The following is a 15563-nucleotide window of genomic DNA, read 5'->3' on the forward strand; positions in this document are numbered from 1 at the left end:
AGTTTTTCAAAGGGAGAAAGAAAGTGTGTTTCACACTCTCTCACACACCGTTTCTTTTTCTTTTCTAATCTCATCTAATAAAAATTCTGTATGTTTCTCCCTTTATAACTAACTGATTATCTAATTGGGTTGTCCTATTGGGCCTTTCCAATTGGGCTTTAGTGTGTGGCATGAAGTGGGACCAAAAGGGACCAATAAGACACTAGCTCCAATGGGCCTTGGGCTTTTCCGTCAACTCTTGACAAGTCCAAAGTTACCATTAATTATATTTAATACCACTATATAAATATAATTGCACTCTAGGCCTTATTAATAAATTATATCCCAAGGCTTTATTATACACGTAACCTTCATAAAATATCCGTAGTAATACAAAGTCATAAATGTAGACTGCCACTTTGTAAATTACTACATCTTATCCTTGAGTACCCGGTTTAATTCTTTAAAGTTATTCATTATATATTTATGAAATCCAATTTCATAAATATATACTTTAGTAATTTCTTACTAAAGTGGTTAGGCCTAACTCTCTGAATAACTGAAACTATTAAACTTATCTCAAGGGAATATTTTATATCTCCATCAAGAGACTATGAATTCCATCTTGAGAATATATGTTCCATCAACACTAAATGTGGCTGCCCAACATACTGAGGTTTTGACTATCACTTCAGATCTCACTCCTGATATATCAAAGCAACCTACACTTCATGATCAAGTCCATTATTCTCTCAAGATTAAGAGTTCATGCAAATAGAAGTCGTGAGATTTATTATTCATTTGACAGTCGTTAGAAGAATAATAAATCTCACAGCGGTCCTGTTCAATATGTTTTAACTCTTAAAACATATCAACATATCAACTAGAAGTTTCCACTTCTATGATCAAGACAAATCATCTTAGTTGACATGTTATAGTCTTCGCAGATGAAATGCCCAATTTCATCACCGACTACGAACTATAAATTCTGAGTTTACAAAGAACTTGTGATTTACATCTTCTGTGACTTTTCACATAAATCACATACAATGCATCTCATGAACTATATGATAATGTCCCATATTCATGTTACCATTATTTTAGATAATAATAAAATAACTTTATCAATCACAATATTAAGTCATACATCATGTCATACATAATGTCATACATAATATCATACATAGCATCATATAATAGGATTTAAGGGCACTAATCCTAACAAAAGCAACCTACACGTCATGATCAAGTCCATTATTCTCTCAGGATTAAGAATTCATGCAAATAGAAGTTGTGAGATTTATTATTCATTTGACAGTCATTAGGAGAATAATAAATCTCACAGTGGCCCAATTTAATATGTCCTAATTCTTAAAACATATCAACTAGAAATCACCACTTCCATGATCAAAACAAATAATCTTAGTTGATACGTTATAGTCTTTGCAGATGAAATACCCAATTTTATCACCGACTACGAACTATAAATTCTGAGTTTACAAAGAACTTGTAACTTATATCTTTTGTGACTAAATCATATAAATCACATACTATGCATCTCATGGACTATATGATGATGTCTCAATATTCATGTTACCATTATTTTATATAATAATAAAACAACTTTATTAAAAGCAACATTAAGTCATACATAATGTCATACATAGCATTATACAATAGGATTTAAAAGCACACATCCTAACAATAAATGTAAAGAATATGGGCATACTAAAAAACAATGTGACAGACATAATAAAAATGTAAGACGTATAAGTAAATTAGAGTTTGAAAAAGACATTGTAAATGAATTAATGGAAATAGTTAATGTTAAGCAAAACGAGATAGACCAAGTAATGAAAAAGGAAGAATTAAAATTAAAATTAGCCAACCCACTCAAAATTAATAAAAGAAAAAAAAAAGACATAATAATGAAATTGATAGATAATTTACCTAGTCACCTAAAAGACAAAAAAACTATTTACTTAAATTGAAAGATTCTATGGATATACTTGTAGCTTGCATCTAATGTAAAAAATATGAACACCATGTTACAGAATGCGGAAAAAAAAAAAAAAAAAAAAAAAAGGCTAAGAAAGAAAAGGAAAAAATAAAGCAAGATAAGATAGGTACAAAACCAGTAACTCTACAAGACTCAATGACAAAAGCAAAAATAATAAAACAAGAAATTAAAGAAGATAAGTCCACAAACATAGATGAACAAAATATTACAAAAATAGTGAATTTAAAAGAAATTTCTAAACCCATGACAAACCTCCATTCATTAGAAAAAGATGATAGCAATAGACAGAATTTCTTGAGTTTAATTGATAGAGTAATTTTTCAAAAATGGCATTTAGAAATTACTTTATTTGGGTGGTCCCGTAATGGAGTTTCCCGAGGATGTGGTCCCGATAGCAAGGATACTAGTGGTTAGTAATAGTTCTGCCAGTAATTATTAATTGCTTGGAAATAGAATAAATATGTTTATCAGTTCATCATCTGTTTATTTGATCACACTTAGGTTAGGCACACACTAATTAGAAACATAGACTATGATGATATAGATTATGATGAAGGTTATAGCTTGAGAGATATAGACAGTAATTGGTATAATGATAATATAGATTATGAAACAAATTTTGATTCCGATAGTGATATTGATGAGAATTATAACTATAATAATAACATTAATAATTGGAGTACATCAATAGGAGATAAAATCAACCAACAATAATAGGAAACTAGAATCTTTAGAAGCTGTTGAAAGATCCGTTCCAGAAAAGAAAACTGATAGTTTTTTGGACCTCTATGAAAGAATAAAAGTTTTAAACTCACTTTTAGAAAAAGAAAGAGGATTTGAACCCCATCAAAGATCATCTTTGACAAAAACCATGACAGATAATTGGTGGCATAATGAAAGAAATAGTAGAAAAGATGATAGAGAACTAAAAGCAATCGAAATACCTATAGCTATAACATATAAAGATAATAAAAAAAGACTTTGAGAAAAAAGGTTTGAAGAAATTAAAGGAAACTCTGACTAAAAAGAAAGAAAGTAGTTCTATAGATATAGTGCATAAGAAGAAGCTAGACATAATGGATGAAGACAAAGAAAAAGGATTGATAAAGAAAGGCATAGTAGAAGAAATAATTGAAAGACAAAATGCTAATACCCTAAGCAAAATGATATAACAGTTTTAAATACTACTAAGTTATCAGATAATAAGAAAAATGACAGACACACTAGAAATACTATTTGTCATAGATGTAAAAAATGTGGGCATACTAAAAAACAATGTGACAGACATAATAAAAATATAAAACAAATAAGTAAATTAGAATTTGACAAAAATATAATAAATGAAATAATGGAAATATTTAACGTCACACAATAAGAGATAGACCAAGTAAAGAAAACAGAATTAAAATCAACCAACCCACTAAAGTTAATAATAGGAAAAGGAAACAAAAAGACACAATAATGAAATTGATAGATAATTTACCCAACCACCTAAAAGATAAGAAAGACTATTTATTAAAATTAAAAGATTCTATAGACTTTCCTATTGCTTGTATTAAGAGTAGGAAATATGGACATCATGTTACGGAATGTGGAAAACAAGCTAAAAAGGAAATGGAAAATGCTAAGAAAGAAAAGAAACAAAAGACAAAATTAAAGCCAGATAAGAATGATACAGAATCAGTAACTTGACAAGACTTAATGACAGAAGCAAAAATGGTAAAACAAGAAATTAAAGAAGATAATTCCACAGACATAAATAAACAAAATATTGCAGAAATATTGAATTTAAAAGAAATTTCTAAACCCATGACAGACCCCCCCCCCCTTTATTAGATGATAGCAATAGACAAAATTTCATGAGTTTAATTGATAGAGTAATTTTTCAAAAATGGCACTCAGAAATTACTTTAGTAATCCATAAAGAGTTCTCTTTGATACAAATTGCTTTAATAGACTCAGGTGCTGAAATGAATTGTATACAAGAAGGACTAGTACCTTTAAAGTATTATGAAAAGTCATCCAATGGAGAAAAACTCATAATTAATGTTCATACATGTAATGACGGGATATGTTTTGAAAAAGTTTTTGTTTTAATAAAAGACCTTTCTTCTAAAATTATTGTAGGAATTCCCTTTATGGCTTTGCTTTACCCCTTTCTACAGACAGTTGAAGGAACTAAAATTAATAATGTAGGAAAAGACATTCATTTTGCCAGCCCCGAAAGAATATTATTCTCTTAAAAAAGGTCACTATCCTAAGAGATATTATCTACCTAGGAGAGAGCACATCAATAATATGGAAGCATAAACAATGATAAAATAGATGATAAAGAAGAAAATAGCAAAATAGATATATTCAAAATAAGGTTAAAATGGAATATGGAATATGAAAACAGAAACTAGTAAAATCTTACTTGAATAAAAAATTCTGTCTTTTATTAAAACTAAAAATGATTGTCTTTGATACAAGCTTTGAAAATAAACACTGTCTGAAGAGTTACAGGATTACAAAGTAAAATCTGTTTAAAGGGTTACAAGATTATCTGTTTCAAGGGAAGAGTTATAGGATTACAAGAGAGGAAGGATTATAAGAGTCTTTCTAAGGGAGAGAGAGCTATCTTCTTTCTAAGCTTTGAACCTCTATTCTCTAATTTTTTGAACTTGTAATTTTCGACCTCTAAACTGGACCTCAAAATTGGACCTCAATTCTCTAATTTTTTGGACCTTTCTTCAATCTTCGGAGTCTGTCTCTTTTATAGATGAAGTGAACCATGGTAAGTCTTCAAAAGTAACCTGAGTAGGTAAAGTTAACTCAAGTTAAACTATCGGTAGAAACTTATGGAACCTTGTAGAAATAGCTTTTTACTATTGATAAGCAGTAATCTGTCTGGGAATCTTCTTTTTACGCATCATTGTAAACACTAGTGACAATAGTGAATTATGATATGAACATCTGTCTGTATCTATCTTGATTGTCTTGGACTTGTCTGGACGATATTCACGCATGTTGGTGAATAGTAATCTGAAAGTAATCTGTCAAAATATCTTTCTAGATTTGTTTGGATGGTTTGTCTACATACAAATCTGTTTAGAAGATTTGTAAGAAAATTTATCTAGTCTTCTGAATATTCTGGTCTTTATTACCACTTAAAGGGATATTGTCTCAACTGAGACGCCTTCATGCTCTATTGGAAATCTTCATTGAAGATTTTTGTTTTGGCAAAGTGCAGTCTAAAGTTTTAATTAGACTTAGAATGGCTATCTTGCTTGCCAGGCAATTGACCGTTAATTTAAAATTAACTAATATGTGCAAGTACACCTTAATTAAAGGTCTTCATGCAAATAATTAAGTTTGAACTTGAGCAAATGCTACTGAGGGAGTTCATGTAGAAGGCTGTCAAAGGCTGTCTTTAACTGAGGGGGACACTGATATTTTAGAAAAGATCTGTGAAGAACTTTTGAGTAAAGTCTTTTAGTTGGCAAAATATCTTTCTGGAAACAGACTTTCAAAGAAACTTTTGGAAAATCTTTCTTTTTGAAAATAATATGTATATACTTAAGTGCTACTGCTGCTGAGTAGAGATTATAGCATCATCTGCCACTAGGTTTATAACACTTTTTGTTGATGGCACAATTTCATCAATGCACATATCTTTAAATATGGAAATTTCTTTTAATAGTTGTATATCTTTAGGGACAGGGGGTAGGATGCACTTAAAGAATATTTTTGTCTCAAAAATATGAGTATATATTCCATGGTCTGTCATAGAAAATGGATAAAGTATGGCAAAAACAAAGACTTTCCTAGAATAACTTTAGAGGACAACTTATCTGTTAAGAAGAAAGGTGTTTTGAAATTGATTCCATTATTATATATGTAAGCCTTTGTTTTTTTATTACTTGTTTTAAGTCTATCACTATTAGCCTGAGCTAATCTGTCTGTTGTTGATTCATAATACTTGGAAAGTATTAATCCTTATTGAATGCAATTCATATCAGCACTTGAATCAACAAGGGCAATAACTGTTAATGAGAATTCTTTATGAACAACTAGAGTTATTTCAGTATACTATTTCTGGAATATCATTCTATCAATTATATTTAGAAAAATCATCTTTATAATCATCTTTATGAGAACTTTCACCAGTGTAATTATGTTTATCAATGAGAGCGAAGTCTTTCAAGGGTTCATTACAATATTTAATTCTATCTTTTATGCTAATCAACTGTGCAGCTATCTGTTCAACCACGCCTTTTAAAATGAAATTTTTTGATCTTAATTCTTTCGGTTCATTTTTTAGATTATTAATATCTGTCTGTAGATCTGTCACTATTATAGGTTTATTGGGTTTAAATCAACCACTAATCTCAGCAAAATTATAAGTTCACTTATAATTTTTAGGTCTATTTCAAATATGTCGGTTTGAGTTAAAGATTCTTTTAATTTGGATAAATAATCTTTTTTATACTATAGATCCGGAAGTCTATCTATCAAATTCATTATTATGTCTTCTTGTTTTTTTAAGACACTTTTTTTAGTTTTCTTTTACAATAACAATTATCAGGATTATTACAATCACATAATTTAACCTTTCCATCATGTGAAGAAACATCTGTAGATGATGATGATGATGAGGTGAAATCACAATTATCTATCTGGTATTTTTATCCTTCTTGTCTTCTTGTACTGATAACTTTTTGGGTTTCTCTGTCACTAAGGAAGCTCTCTCTGGAACCCAGGGAAACTTCCCTTAGGTTGTAGAATTGTCATTCCTAGTATGAGGATTGTTTTGTACCTCAAGTAAATGTATTTTGCTTGGAGGATTTTGGAGGACTATCTCTTTTTCTTTTTATTTGCTCTAGAGGAGTGGAGAAGTGCTAGGTGTGAAGTGATCCTGAGATGGATAGTTTTTCCGAGCATTGGCAGAAACTTTCACTAAATGATAGAGAAGACAAAAACCTAGAGCTTCCGGATGAGAATTCAACAACTGAATGTATATTGGCTGTGAAGTTCCTTACAAAAAGGGCTTTAAGTATGGAGGCAATAATAAAAAATTTTAGCCCTTTGTGGCGATCTGTGAAGGGGTCGAGGTAAGAAGAGCGAAAGATCATGTTTTACTGTTTGTATTCGACAGTAGGGAGGAAGCAAAGAATATTATGAATAATGCACCATGGAGTTTTGATAAACACCTGGTGGTGATGTAGTGGTATGAGAGAGGAGTTCCAATCAAGGTGTTAAACTTTGATAAGATTCCAATTTGGGTTCAAGTCCACGATATCCCGGTGAGATCCCTAAACTGAAAGGTGGCTGAAGATCTTTGTGCTGTTGTGGGTTCGGTATGCAGTGTGAATGATGATTCTCAGATGGATGGAGGGAGTTTCATGAGGGTTAGGGTCCTTATTGATATCAATAAACCTCTGTGTCAAGGGCGACGTCTCTCTTCATCACAGGGAGAACAGGGGTGGGTTTCTTTTAAGTATGAAAGATTACCAAACATTTGTTAGTGGTGTGGGTGCTTAAGTCATGTGGACAGGGACTATGAACTATAGCTTGACAGTGAAGGTTAACTGAAGAAGGAAGAGCAAGCATATGGGCCTTGGATCCATGTTCAACCGTTTGTTAATGGACATAGTTCGGTGATAAAAGTTCCAGGGTTTTATGAGGAAAGGAAGAAGGAGAGGCAGCAGGCGAACAATAAAGGTCCAAGTCTGAATCTAGAGGTGGTGTTGGACTCGTAGAAATCTCCAATGGTGGTGCAGCTAGCAGCTGAGAAAGGCGAGTTTTTTCGAAAAGGGAGTATTGTCAGGGGATTGGTTCCTGATTTTGAGGAGAGAATCATGGGCGAGAGTTTGGAAAAACCCGTAAGTCCAGGGAGGAATTTGAGGAGAGAATTACGGAAATTGATATTGAGTTAAATAAGTTTGGAAATAGTAGTATTTCAGGATCAAGATTTGATAAGGATTCAATTATGGAGTATAATGCTAGCACTGATCATGTAACACAGTGGAAGTCAAAATAGGGCATGCATGCTGAGGTGGGATTTCCTTATGAGAATCACGCTGAGAATGTGGTGAGTCTGAATCTGAGTCAACAGCCATGTGTTAATGAAGCTGAGCTGGTAAGTGTCCTAATCACTCAGAATATTGGGGGTGTTATCATTAATGCACTAGATAGAACCAATAACACAATCACAATGGAGTTATGATGTGTTTAGGTTCGACAAGGACAAAGAGACTCTGTGAGGAGGATTGTAGTGAGTTACCAAGGAAGAAAAGAGTGGTTTCTCTCTATGATCATATTACACATTCATCATTGGCGGAGGCTGCAAAGCAGCCCCGCCAACAACAATGAATCTCTTAAGCTGGAACTGTTGGGGGCTTGGGAACACCCAGATAGAGCAAGAGTTTGGTGACTTTATTCGAGCTCAAGGTCCTTCAGTCGTGTTTTTAGCCGAGACATGGCTGGATAAAGCTAGGCTACTTTTTATCAAAGATAAATTCAAATTTAACGGCTTGTTAGAATTTTCAAGAAAGGGGAGAGGTGGTGGGGTTGCTGTCATGTGGAAAAAAGATGTAGACTTCTCGGTTGATACCTTCTCGCCGAATCATATTGATGCTATCATAAATAAGGGTAAGGATGATGAATGGAGGTTCACAGGGTTTTATGGCGAACCCGACACAAGAAACCATCACATCTCCTGGGCTACTCTACAGAGATTAAAATCAAAACACTTTTTGCCTTGGCAATGTGCTGGAGATTTCAATGAAATAACTAGGGCTCATGAGAAGCTAGGAGGTAGGTTGATATCGAGCAAACAAATGGAGGAGTTTAGAGATGTACTCGATGAATGTGGATTTCAGGATCTCAGGTTTAGCGGGAATAAATTCACTTGGTGTAATGGTCATAGGGAGGGGCACACGGTGTGGGAAAGGTTGGATAAAGCAGTGGGTACGGTGGAATGGATGAATATATTTCCAGCATCTAAGGTGGTCCATCTAGAGTGTGGTTCTTCTGATCACAAGCCCCTCATGATTTATTTAGCGGGCATACCAAGGAGGATTAATAAACCATGGCGGTTTGAGTAAATGTGGATGGAGGATAAGGGATGTAAGGAAGTGGTGGAAGATGCATGGGCTTATGATTTTCAAGGAAGTGCTATAAACAGACTAGAAATGAAAGTGAATCGGTGTCATAGAAATCTAAAGTGGTGGAGTAAGGTTGCCTTTGGTAATGTGACACATAAATTAAAGGAAAAGAAGGAGTTGTTGGGGCTAGCCGAAGCTGAAGCAATAAGGGGAGGCTGCTATGCTCGGGTTTTAAGGTTGAAAAAAGAAATTTCCAAACTCTTAGTGAGGGAGGAACAAATATGGAAGCAAAGATCTAGATCCTTGTGGCTACAAGAAGGTCATAATAATACAAGGTACTTTCATAGCCGAGTATCACATAGATTTAGGAGAAATCGGATTGACAATGTGGAGGACTCAAATGGAGTGTTGTGTAGTGATGAAAAGGGTATTTCAAGCATTTTGGTGGACTATTACCAGCAGCTTTTCACCTTATCCAACCCGTCCATGATAGAGGAGGTTGTTACTCATATTCCATGCACCATCACAGAGGAGTTAAACGCTAAACTCTTGGCTGACTTCACAAGAGAAGAAGTGGTAGTGGCCTTGAAGCAAATGGAACCTTTGAAAATGCCAAGATCGAATGGGTTACCTCCACTATTCTTTCAACAATATTGGCATGTAATTGGAGACGATGTGACTGAGGCGGTGTTGAGTTTCCTATCCACGGGAGTCATTCTTACCTCTCTTAATAAGACATTCATCACTTTAATCCCCAAGGTAAAAAGCCCTTCCAAAGTTTATGAATTCTGGCCTATTTCTCTATGTAACATTGTTTACAAGCTTGTTTCAAAGGTGATTGCCAACAAGATGAGGAGTGTACTACCTCTTATTATTTCATAATCTCAGAGTGCCTTCCAATCTGATAAGGCAATCTCGGATAACATCCTTGTAGCTTTTGAGACCCTACATCATATGATGAATCAGAAGTCAAAAAAAGGAGGCTTTATGGCTCTCAAACTTAATATAAGCAAGGTGTATGATAGGGTTGAATGGCGATACTTGTAGTTAACCATGAGGAAGATGGGATTTTCTAGTAGGTGGGTGGATTTGATCATGGCTTGTGTGGGGTCTGCTTCCTATCAAGTTTTGGTAAATGGTGTGACAAGAGGAAATATTCGGCCTACAAGAGGAATTAGGCAGGGTGATCCGCTTTCCTCATACCTATTTTTGATATGTTCAGAAGCTCTAAATCAGCAACTACAACATGCAGCCAGATTTGGGATGATTAGAGGATTCTCCTTATATCGAAATGGTCCAAGAATCAGCCATTTGTTCTTTGATGATGATACATTACTGTTCTGCCATGCTTCAAGGGGTGATTTGGAAGTAATTCTTCAACTATTACAGCTGTATAAACAAGCTTTGGGACAAAAATTAAATAGAGAAAAAAACTACAGTGTTTTTTGGCAAGGCTACTACGGAAGAACGAAGGGCAAAGTTGGTGGAATTCTTGGGAGTATATGAGGTTAGGGAGTATGAGAAGTACTTAGGATTACCAGCTATGGTGGTTCAAAATAAGAAAGAGAGTCTCAATTACATTAAAGAAAGGGTGTGGAATAAGCTACAAGGGTGGAAAGCGAGACTTTTATCTCAAGCGGGTAAGGAAGTCTTGCCTACTTTTGCTATGAGTTGTTTCAAGCTTCTAAAGGGACTCATTCAAGATATAGAGAAATTGATTAGAAAATTCTGGTGGGGACAGCAGGGAGATTAACGTAAAATCCATGGGAAGGATTGGGAGACTTTGTGTAAATCAAAGACTTTGGGTGGGATGGGATTTAAGGATTTGGAAAAATTTAATGAGGTGATGTTGGTGAAGCAAGTTTGGAGGTTATTGACAGATCATACATCCTTGTTCTATCGAGTTTTTAGCTCCAAATATTTTCCTAACGGTTCGGTCTTGGATGCTAAACCTTCATTGGGTTCATATGCTTGGCAAAGCATTATAAAAGCAATCCCACTAATTGAATCGAGTATGCTATGGAGAGTTGGGGATGGGAAGCAAATAAAAATTTTTGGGGGAAAGGTGGCTGCTTAGGGATGAACCAGCTAAGGTGATTTCACCCTCAAATAATGTTACTGTTAAGTGGGCAGTGAGTATGCTAATGGATCCGGGTGGAGCTGGTTGGAATGAACATTTAGTGGATGCTATGTTCTTACCTTTTGAGGCTCAACTGATCAAAGGCATCCCAATTTGTATTACAAGTCAGGCAAATTGCGTGTTATGGATAAAATGTAGAACTGGGTCCTGTTCCATCAGATCAGGTTACCAATTATTATGCGAAGCCAAGGCAGCAGGTGCACCATTGGGGTCTACAGTGGAGGGGGTCAAGAAATTTTGGAAAAGTATTTGGCATCTTAAAGTGCCAAATAAGGTGAAAGTCTTCTTATGGCGAGCTTGCTTTAGTGCACTTCCTACTAAGGCGGGACTGCATAAAAGGAAGATTGTGGATGATAACCTCTGTGATCAGTGCTTGTGGATGATAACCTCTGTGATTGTGTTCGAGATGTTTGGGAAGACCTATTTGCAGTAGCTAGGACAAAAAATCCAAGGATGAACTCCATGTGTGATCTGGTCTGTTTCATTACTGAAGAGACTAGAGAACTAGACAAATTTGCAATAGTAGCATGGGTAGTATGGCAGCGCCACAACAAGCCGAGGTTGAAGGAAGATAATACCCCCGATTCATAAGGTTTACAGATTCACCTTGTCAATCCTCGTTGAGTTTCAGTAGAAGAAATCTAGTCCAACAAGTCAGTGCTAATCAAGACCAAACTTATTCAGTCTCTCATGTAAGGCGGCAAGGTAATAGTGTAGCCCATGCTTTAGTTAGAGAGGCTAGAATGTCTTTTTCCTTTACATGTTTGGTTGGAGGATGTTCCTCCTTTTGTTCTGAATCTTGTATCCAAAGATTTGAATGTTGAATAAATTATCCCCGGATTGGGGGAATTCTAAAAAAAAAACAATTATCTATTGGGTGAATTTCATTATCTGTTTCATCACTATCTGTCAGTTCTATTATACTCATAAATTTATCCTTTAACTTTCTTGATATGTCAAGTTTGTTTATCTTTCTTTGAAAGTTACAGTATTTACCAATATGTCCCTTTTTACCACATTTGAAGCAAGTAATGTCACTTTCCCTATGTCTATCATGTTTCTTTCTTTTAGAGTCTTCTTTCTTTTCTTTAGTCCTACCTTTATTATCTCTTCTATTATTGTATCTATATCTGTCAACATCTTTCTTTTCTTTTCTTCTTTTCCTAGAGGGAGCAATTAACGGATCAAAGCCATATTGTTCACAAAAAGTTCCTAGCTCCTTTTTAGCATATCTTTTTTCATTATCTACCTAATTTTTTAGTCTTAGATCATTACAAAGCCATAGACCAGTTTTATTAATTGAGGATATTATGTCACCATAAGTTAAACTAGGATAGTCTATTGTTCCGTCATTATTAGCTATATCAAGTCTAACTTTTTAAGCAAAGAAATAAGGTAAACCAACAATAAATTTTTCTTTACAGTATGATTGTTGACAATCATTTCTACTTAGAACTTTCGAAATAAAAACATCTTTGTACCATCTAAAGTCTGAAAGTTATGGACATATTAAATTAATTAAAACATCTAAAGCTCTTTCTATATATTGATTAGGATCTCCAACAAAGTGTTTAGTTATAGTAAAAATTAAAGTATTAATTGCATCTTGTGAAGGCTGTCTGTCTATCATTATAACGCTTCCATTTGTTTCTCTTTTAACAGCGGTCAATATTTCATTTTTGTCATCATTATTTAAATAGTGATCCCACCAACCTTTCAGTTGGCCAGTAAAACCGGTGACAATTAGTGAGCTATCTGGTGGTCATGTTTTCCATGATTCTTATAAACATTAGTGAGTAAGGTCATTTCATGTAAAAGGTTTATTATTTCATATTTAGACATTCCATCAATATTCCATTCATAAATTAAATCTAGCGAATAAGATGAATTAACAAAAGTATATCTTTCTTCAAATTGTAAATCAGGGGGAGTAGGTTTAGGATACCAATTCTTTTTGGGGTATATTTCTTCAATTCTTCCTTTTTTGCGATCTTGCGATGAAGATACTAAAGTTAATTTATTAATTTGTAATTTATCTATGAATTGTGATTCTAAATTATCTATGTCTGATAAATCTGTCAATTGATTATCTTCTAATTCTTCATCCTCTAAAGACTCAGTTCTTCCTATTGTATTTAACTTCATGTCTTTGTTTTTTAGTGGGTCTATGTCTTTTTGGGATTCCAATTTCATTAAATCTGACTTCTTATTTATTTCATCAAGTTATCAATTTTTTCTGTCATGGGTCTTTTTAAAGGTGATCTAAGATGAGGAGGTATTTCATAAGGGATAAACAAAAGGGTGTTGGATGAATTTTCTTTTTTTATGGAGTTGGAAGGGGTTGTTATTCTATCTTTTATGTCTTGTAGCTTTTGACCAATTGATTTCAAATATATATTAGTATAATTATTCTGCTGAATAATACTATCTAGGTTTTTATTGTCATCACTTAGACTAGGTTTTTTAATAGGAGTAGCCAAAACTTGGACTCCGCTACTTTGATTCAGTATAACTGATTCAAAGGGTGGATAAGTTTGGTACACCTTTTCATAATTTTCTGTCTGCATCCATGACAATATTTTCTCTATTACATTTATCTTTTTGTTATGATAGTCCAAAAAGTCAAAGAAACTAAAGTGTGTCTGCAAGTCTGTCATCATTTCATAATATTTGGTTCTTAAATTATTTCTTTCTTGTTCATTATATTCTTCAAAAAACGGGTTTTTTCTGTCAGTGTTTTCAAGTTTTATGTTAGGATGTGTGCCCTTAAATCCTATTGTATGATGCTATGTATTTTATTATGTATGACTTAATGTTGTGTTTAATAAAATTGTTTTGTTGTTATCTAAAAATAATGGTAACATGAATATTGGGACATTATCATATAGTCCATAAGATGCATAGTATGTGATTTATGTGAAAAGTCACAGAAAATATAAATCACAAGTTCTTTGTAAACTCAGAATTTTAGTTCGTAGTCGGTGATGAAATTGGGCATTTCATCTGCGAAGACTATAACATATCAACTAAGATGATTTGTCTTGATCATGGAAATGGAGATTTCTAGTTGATATGTTGATATGTTTTAAGAGTTAAAACATATTGAACTGGACCGGTGTGAGATTTATTATTCTTCTAACAATTGTCAAATGAATAATTAACTCACGACTTATATTTGCATGAACTCTTAATCCTGAGAGAATAATGGACTTGATCATAAGGTGTAGGTTGCTTTGATATACCAGGAGTGAGATCTAGAGTAACGGTCAAAACCTTAATATGTTGAGCAACCACATTTAATGTTGATAGAATATATATTATCAAGATGGAATTCATAGTTTCTTAACAAAGATACAAAATATTCTCTTAAGATAAGTTTAATGGGTTTGTTATTTAGAATGTTAAGCCTAACTACTTTAGTAAATAGTTACTAGAGTATATATTTATGAAATTGGATTTCATAAATATATGATGAATAACTTAAAGGATTAAATCGGGTACTCAAGGATAAGATGTAGTAATCTACAAGGTGGCAGTCTACATCCATGACTTTGTGCTACTATGAATATTTTATGAAGGGGTTGCATGTACAATAAAGTCTTGGAATATAATCTATAGATAAGGCCTAGAGTGCAACTATATTTATATAGTGATATTAAATATAGTTAATGGTAACTTTGGACTTGTCAAGAGTTGACAGAAAAGCACAAGACCCATTGGAGCTAGTGTCTTATTGGTCCCTTTTGGTCCCATTCCAAGCCACACACTTAAGTCCAACTGGAAAGGCTCAAAAAGTCAACCTAATTAGATAATCGGTTAGACACAAAAGGAGAAACATGCAGAATTTTCTATAGAGTTTTTAGTAAGAACACTTTTGCGAAGTGGTGTAAGAAGTGTAAGACACTTTGACATATCTCCCTTTGGAACTGATTGAGAGACCACACATCTTAGGCGTTAGTGGAATCGGAGTGAAGATTGAAAGTGTTCTCAAGTGCTTCTTATCTTCGGTTTTGAAATTCACCGCTCCAAGGTACACTCTCTTGTTCTTAAATTTTGAAACTTATATAGTACATGTTAACTTTTATGAATGAAGTGGATCCGTTATTTTTCCGCTGTACACATGCATATTTCCATCATTTTAAGTAGTCATATTTTAATAATTCTTTATCCAAAACAAATTCTTTAGATAAAAAATTAATTCGTTCATCATAATCAGTGAATCCTAGTATGTCTATATGGGTAGGAGAATCAAGTAGGTTGAGGTTAAGGTTAGGGCTCATAAAGGGCTTGGTGAACATTAGGGGTCGGTTGTGTAGTTTCTACTAGATAATAAGTT

General features: G+C 33.7%; 1 protein-coding gene across 1 annotated transcript; it reads left to right on the forward strand.

Moving 5' to 3' along the window:
• The first annotated feature begins 10140 nt into the window (after nucleotides 1-10140).
• On the forward strand, nucleotides 10141-11660 carry LOC142616260 (uncharacterized). The gene is made up of 2 exons (XM_075789142.1): nucleotides 10141-10478; nucleotides 11153-11660. The coding sequence occupies exons 1-2, from the start codon at nucleotides 10141-10143 to the stop codon at nucleotides 11658-11660; spliced, it is 846 nt and encodes a 281-aa protein (XP_075645257.1).
• The last annotated feature ends 3903 nt before the right edge of the window (nucleotides 11661-15563 follow it).

The sequence above is a fragment of the Castanea sativa genome, chromosome 11 (genome assembly GCF_040712315.1).
Source record: "Castanea sativa cultivar Marrone di Chiusa Pesio chromosome 11, ASM4071231v1".
In the NCBI taxonomy this organism is placed as follows: Eukaryota; Viridiplantae; Streptophyta; class Magnoliopsida; order Fagales; family Fagaceae; genus Castanea; species Castanea sativa.